The sequence below is a fragment of the Cricetulus griseus genome, chromosome 5, assembly GCF_003668045.3.
Source record: "Cricetulus griseus strain 17A/GY chromosome 5, alternate assembly CriGri-PICRH-1.0, whole genome shotgun sequence".
NCBI lineage: Eukaryota > Metazoa > Chordata > Mammalia > Rodentia > Cricetidae > Cricetulus > Cricetulus griseus.
In genome coordinates this window covers 54822521-54829847 of record NC_048598.1, presented here as the reverse complement: position 1 = coordinate 54829847, position 7327 = coordinate 54822521, and the positions used below count along the sequence as shown (strand labels likewise).

General features: G+C 48.5%; 1 protein-coding gene across 1 annotated transcript; it reads left to right on the top strand.

Annotated features, from left to right (window-relative positions):
• The first annotated feature begins 279 nt into the window (after positions 1 to 279).
• Positions 280 to 6276, top strand: LOC100752211 (NADH-cytochrome b5 reductase 1). The gene is made up of 9 exons (XM_027417554.2): positions 280 to 406; positions 671 to 820; positions 965 to 1037; positions 1539 to 1645; positions 2064 to 2193; positions 2841 to 2924; positions 4339 to 4424; positions 5076 to 5175; positions 5490 to 6276. Exons 1-9 carry the CDS (start codon positions 392 to 394, stop codon positions 5660 to 5662), a joined length of 918 nt encoding a protein of 305 aa, XP_027273355.1. The 5' UTR covers positions 280 to 391; the 3' UTR covers positions 5663 to 6276.
• Positions 6277 to 7327: the final 1051 nt, after the last annotated feature.

Below are 7327 nucleotides of genomic sequence, written 5' to 3'. Positions count from 1 at the left end.
CTGTTGGGAAAAAAAACAAACAAACAAACCAAGAACTACCATCTGATGACTGACTTCTTGTTCTACTTTAAGCCTGTCTCTGGCTCAACACTGCACTTTCCATGAGGCTTTCAAACCGGCTGGCAGATTTCTTATCACGCGAATTAGCCTGGCTCCGTGTTAGAGAGAACTGTCATCCCTTCCCTTTGGAGTACATGTAAGTGGTAGAATCCAGAAAGCTAGAAAGGAGTGGGCTGGGACTGCCTAGCTACCCGCATACTTGGATCACCGTATCCATAGGGAAGAGGAGGCTTCTCCATAGGCCACGCCCCGGAGAGCTCCGCCCCCGGGCCCGCCCCGCGGCGCATTGTGGGATCTGTCAGCCCCACTGGACCTGACGCCGCGCTAGGTCATGGGGATTCAACCGGTAAGACCCTCGTTCGACGCCCTGAGTCCGGGGTCCCCGACCCAGCTGGTTCTGGGCAGTTGGCTCCGAGGGGCTGGGCTGTGCCAGCTTTGGATGCCCAGGGTCTCGCTCGCTACATCAGTTGCGGGTTGGGGACGCTGCTCCGCTCACTCCTGCGGCTTTGGCATTCTTTCTCCCTGGAGCTCGGGATCGCCGCCCCTGGCCCCCCACCCACCCCTTGGCTCTTCTTCAGCGTGGTGATCACGGTTCTTCCTCTACCCATAGAGCCCGGTCCTGCTAGCCTCTCTGGGGGTGGGGCTGCTTACTCTGCTCGGACTGGCTGTGGCTACCTATCTGGTTCGAAGATCCCGCCGGTCGCAGGTCACACTCCGGGACCCGGATGAGAAGTACCTGCTACGATTGCTCGACAAGACGGTAAGTTGTGAAGAAGGGGCCTAGGGTAGAGAGGGGACCGAAGTTCTCCTGTTTTGAGGGATAGTATCCACGGTGGTTGGATTACTCGAGGGGACTTGGCAGACCAGACCTGCTTGATGAAACATCTTGTCATCCATCCTCTAGACTGTGAGCCAAAACACCAAGAGGTTCCGCTTTGCCCTGCCCACCGCCAACCACATTCTGGGACTGCCTGTGGGTAAGGAAAAGGGAGTGGGCTTCTCTCGTTGGCATCCCACGAGAACGAGTCACTGCTTAGCTATTTCCCTTGTACACACCATTCCTCTTTCCTCACTTGACTTCGAATCGTTCAGCCTGTGAAGGATAACTCCCTTAGGGTGTGGCTTCTGTGCCCCTAGACATCTCTAACCTCCAGTAGTCCTTCCTATTTCCTGTAGGACTTATCATATCCCTCCCTCCCACCCTAGCAAACACTAATTTCTTTCCATTGTGCAAACCCTCTGCTCACCTGCTGCTGCTAAGGTCCTAGCAGTAGCTGAGGACGTTTCTCAGGTGGGAGGAGGCAAGAACGACTGCCCAGTGATCCTGCCTGAGGGGACAGTTCCTCCCTGGGGGACAGTTCCTTGGACCTGCACCAAGAAGCAAAGTATCCTTTTCTCTCAAATCTGAGTCTTTTTGAAAGGTAACAGGGCCATAGCACATCCACAGCAGCTTGTGTAACTCTTCTCATGGTTCCCAGGCAAGCATGTCTACCTCTCTGCCCGAATTGATGGCAATCTGGTCATCAGGCCTTACACTCCTGTCACCAGTGATGAAGACCGAGGCTATGTGGATCTTGTCATCAAGGTAAGAGTAGAGAAAGGAGATCTTGGGACTGGAGAGATGTCCTGGTCTCTGGGTAAAGCTCTTGCCATACAAGCCTGAGTTTGTATTCCCCAGCACCCATGCAAAAGCTGGACACAGTAGCCCAGGCATCTGAAATCCCAGCATGCCCCTACTGGGAGATGGATACCTGAGAATTACCAAAAACTCAGAGTTTAGGGGCCAGCTAACCTTTCAAAAACAAGAAAGATTCTGTCGCAAACAAGATGAAAGAGACATAGACTAATATCTGAGGTTCTCTGACCTTCCCACACTTGCCATGGTAGGCATGCACACATGCTCACCTACACACACACGCCTACACACACACACACACACACACACACACACTACAAACGTGTATACATACACACACGTATTTTCTTCCTCTCTGCCTTATCAGGTTTATCTAAAAGGTGTGCACCCCAAATTTCCTGAAGGAGGGAAGATGTCTCAGTACCTGGATAGCCTGAAAATTGGGGATGTGGTGGAGTTTCGGGGGCCAAGTGGGTTGCTCAATTATGCTGGAAAAGGTGATTATTTGTCTTTTCCTTCCTACTGTCTCACCTCTGTCCCTACAGTGCCCCCACGCACTCTGAATGTGTGCATGTTTGTAACTGTGTAAGGTCTCCTAAAGCACCTATGCTACAGACAGCTGTGGAGATTACCAAAGTAAACCTGTTCCTCTCCTTCCCTCCCTTGAAGATTCTTCCCTCTGCCTAAGAACCAAAAGAGAAAGCCCTTCCCAAGGGAACAGTTGGCTGCTGTACCATACCCCTACTGACACTTGGACCACTAGGGAAACTAAATTCACCCTGACCCTGTGCCTAACACCTTCACCAGGAAGCAATTCTCTGCCAGAGGATCTTTGCTCCACACACCTTCCCTTGCCCCTCACTTGTCGTTGAATCATCCAGGTTGTGTGGGACCACTAGGTTTCTTTGGGGGTGTGGCTTCTGTGCCCCCACAATGTGAACTGACTGGTAGGCAGAGATGACAGCCCAGCCTCATTGTCCTTCCTGTGTAATTGTCAGGGCCAGTTTAACTCAAACCTCTGTCCAAGTCCCAGGATCAGATTTCATAGCAGCTGCTAAAACAGCCTAGGGCATGTTTTCAGTTCTGCATTTGTTTACTTAGTTGCTGTTTTGAGCTGACTCTAACTCTTTGCTTGACTTCTCAGGGAATTTTTACATTCAGACCAACAAAAATTCTCCATCTGAACTGCGAGTGGCAAAGAAATTGGGAATGATTGCTGGTGGGACAGGTCTGTATTACTTGAGGGACATTTTTGCTTAGCATTGTTGGGTTTTGCTATGCAGATTTCTATATGATCTCAGGTTTTATAATAGAGGACAAGCCATTCATCAAAGGACCCCCATCACTGCCTAGACTTTCCCAGTAGCTAAAGTCATAAGCAACTAGAAACAAAAAAAATTCACAGAACGAGAGCAATAAATCAGGAGAGTTCTCCACAAACTGAGTGGATTTAATGACTAAGAGAAACAGTAAGTATGAATAGTTGAGGAGGAAAAAGCCTGGCCTGGTGGTTCAGGCCTGTAGTCCAGTTAGTTTGAATCAAGAGGTTCACAGAGTTTAGAGCCAGGTTAGGCTGCATACATAGATACAGAGTTCTAGCCACGCCTGAACAATTTAGTGAACACAGGGTTAGAAGAGCACTTACCTAGCATGTTTGATGTCCTAGATTCAATCCTCTGTCACAAAAGGGGGGAAAAAGAGTACTATAGTACCACTCTTAGACACCTACTACTCTGTAAGTACTTAACTGTGCTTTTCTCGTCTGCAAATGAGGAAATGGAGAGTCCTAGAGCTTAGGTTTCCACAGGTTTCTTTTGTTGGTTTTGGTTTCTTGGTTTTTAGAGACAGGATTTCACTATGTAGCCCTGGCTGTCCTGGAACTCATTCTGTAGACCAGGCTGGCCTCTGCCTCAAGTGCTGGGATTAAAGACGTGCACCACTGCTGTCCAGCTACCTACCACAGGGTTATTTAGTTAGTAATGGCCAAGCCAGGATTTGAATCTGACTCTGCCTAATTCCAAAGAACATGTTCTATAAGCAGTGTTCCAGAACCCTTATCACTGAGGCAAGATCTTTTTTTTTTTTTAAGATTTTATTTTTTTATTATGTATACAACATTCTCCTCCCATGTATATCTGCACACCAGAAGAGGGCACCAGATCTCATAACAGATGGTTGTGAGCCACCATGTGGTTGCTGGGAATTGAACTCAGGACCTCTGGAAGAGCAGTCAGTGCTCTTAACCTCTGAACCATCTCTCCAGCCCCAAGGCAAGATCTTGTTATATAGCTTTGGTTGGCCCAGAACCCCACTGTGTCCTCACAGAGATATAACAGAGCTCTGGGAATTAAGGCCACGTGCTGCCAGATCTGGCCTAATTGATAATGCTTGTGTTCCTGCCTCCAAAGAACTTTCAGAGCAAGTGTCTCAGATTGGCTCCTTAGAAGGGTTTCTACACTGTGTTCTTATGTGAATAGTAAGCTCCAGAATTGTAGGTACTGGTGAAAATACAACAAGAAAACACATGGCATGTGGATGATAAGCTCTGAGATGACAGAGTTAGTCAGCACAGGAGCTGGGACAGACCAGAGAGAACACATCTCTCTAGCTGACACATCTCACTATGGCGGATCCTCCTGCAGGAATCACCCCAATGCTGCAGCTGATCCGGGCCATCTTGAAAGTCCCTGAAGATCCAACCCAGTGCTTTCTACTTTTTGCCAACCAGGTTCGTTTGCTTTTCTCAGTCCCAGGATTTTAAAGTTGGCTGTGTGGATAGATAGGGCTGAGACAGAGGACTGGCTCAGTCCTTGTTCTAGTCTCGGTCCAGAAACCCCTATGTGAACGCAGGGTCCTCCATCACAATAAGAAGGAAAGATGGGGACCAGCAAGAAGAGGGTGTAGATTTGGTTTCCCATCCCCACATGGCATCTTACAACCTTCTCTATGGCCAGTTCTAGGGCATCTGGGACCCAGGGGCAATGGGCACCCATGCAATGCACTTACATCCATGCAGGAAAAACACTCATAAAATAAAAATAAATACTGGAAAAGGAAAGAAAAGAAGGAAAGGGGGCCTGGTACTAAACCAAAATTTTCCCCTGGCCCCAGGGAAATAAGAGAAGATGGAGATGTCTTATGCTGAGGAGAGGGACTTGGGCCTTCTTGGTCAAATACCCCTTTGTAATGGGTAAATGAGGCCACTTCCTGATCCTTAGTGCCTAAAAGTACTGCCAAGTCTAGACTCTTCCTGGAATTTGAGCATGCCTTTAGCATCCCCTTTCCTTCCTGGTTGGGAGGTTATCAGAGCAAAACACTCTTCTGATGTGGGCCCAGGGCCCATGGTTTCTAAGACTCGGCTTCCCCATTTGCATTTCAGACTGAAAAGGACATAATCCTACGGGAGGACCTAGAGGAACTACAGGCCCAGTATCCCAACCGCTTTAAGCTCTGGTTCACTCTGGACCATCCTCCAGAAGGTATCTTGTCATTTCTGAACATCTGGATAGTTCCTTATTATCTAAATCAAGACCTTGCCCCTCTTTGAGTTCTGGTTCCAGTAAAACAGACCCTCCCGACACTGCCAGAATCCTAAATCTGTGTGCACAGACCAAATGATGTCTTGATCCCTTTCCTTCCGGCTCCTGTCTTTCAGGTGGGTGGCAGGGATGTGGCTTATAGTTGCTCCTGTCATCTGAGACCTTCTCAGGATTCCTTCAGGGTCTTGCCAATGATGTGCATTTTGTTGCTGATGTGGCTCTGAAGCATGTGTCCTCCTCTCCCTATCTTACAGGTTGGACCTACAGCCGGGGCTTCGTGACTGCTGACATGATCCAGCAGCACCTGCCCCCCCCAGCAGACGATGTGCTGGTGCTGCTCTGTGGGCCGCCGCCTATGGTACAGCTGGCCTGCCATCCTAACTTGGACAAGCTGTGCTATTCACAAAAGATGCGATTCACCTACTGAGCGTCTCAACCTGACCTCACAAAAGATGCTATTCACCTCCTGAGCATCTCAACCTGATCCCACGCGTGCAGTTGTCCCTAATCAGTTCTTGACCGCCTTGAGGCCTAGAGCCTTTACTAAGAGCATCAGCCTTTTGTGTCTCAGCCTGGAACCTGGATGCTTGAAGAAATGACACTCCTCTAGCTATGGTAGAGGCAGGCCAGACTGAGTCACTTCCTGGAAGCCTCCCCTATCCTATGTGGTAAAAGATCCAGATGAAGCTCACAAGACAGTCTCTTCTGTAGGGCCAGGAAGAAGAGAGCATGTACATTTGTCATAAGTCTGGCTAGTTTCTGAGGAGAGAGTGGAAAATGTACAATACATTTTGCTCAATATTCAGCAACTCTACTACTTACGTGAGTACAGGTTGAGTGGATTTATAGACATAGTCCTACAGAAAGTGAAGGAAAGGAATTGTTTTCCACATCTCTAAACCCCAGAGAAAGGAGTCTGACCACATATTTGCCCAGGCTAGAGAGACATGGTTACCCACAATTTACGATGGCTGTTTGTACAAGGAGTAGAGCTCTGGCTGTTCAAATAAAATGGAGCTGAGGCCCTGATGATCTCAAGGAGTCATTGTGTCTGGGGTCTTTGTCTCCTGATGGCTGAGGACAGGGGAAGGGAAGGGCTCTCAGCACAGAATCTCCTGGGTGTTATAAAGAAAGAGCTTTTGAGGAGTTGTGCCATATGCTGAAATGTGAGCTGCTGCCACCAGACCCAGGGCTCATTCCTGCAGCTGTTCTGCAGAGCCAGAGCCCAAGTCCTCCCTGGAGGCTTCAGAGATGGAAGGAAGAAAATACAGTTAGAGGGGGCTCTTGAGAGTATGGGTAGCCCTTCCAGTGGCCCCTTAATTTGGTTAGTCTTCCCTCTTTCTGTGGGCCTGCCTTCATGTTATTTATCCTTCAGAGTACCCAGCATACAAAACAAAGTATTGCCTTTCCATTTGGAAGGGACATCTGCCCCTTTAAAAAGTAACCTGACATCACCAACTCTGGACAGATTTGGTGACTGGGCAGAGTTGGCCTGTCCCAGGCCCACCAGTCCTAAATAGCCTGCTATGCTTGAGAGCTCAAGATTCAATCTCCTCACTTGTCCTGGGATAGGACTAAGACAGCAGCGTAGCTCCGTTGTTAGTTTCATTGGGAGAAAACAATGCTTTGGATTAAGTTGGAAGGTCAATCTTGGTTTTGTTTCCATTATGTTGTGTACGTGAGGGTGTTTCCGCCTGTATGCATGTGTCTGCACCACATGCATGCAGTACCCAAGAATGCCAGAAGAGGGCATCAGATTCCAAGGAACTGGAGTTACAGTCTTTTGAGAGCTGTGCATATGGGTGCTTGGAATTGAACCCTGGTCCTCTTGAAGAGCAGCCAGCTATCTTAACTGCTGAGCCATCTCTCCAGCTCCTCAACATTGTTTTTCTGCATGGAACTGGGTATGTCTGTCTCTGCGCTCCTGATGGAAGATTTATGAGACCATTAGAATTCACACACACACACACACACACACACACACACACACACACACACACACACGCCCAATAGAACAGATAATTCAGTAAATTCTGTTTCCATCTAATATATCTTGATTATCTAGTATGTATATGCCGCTGCTCTGTGAGCC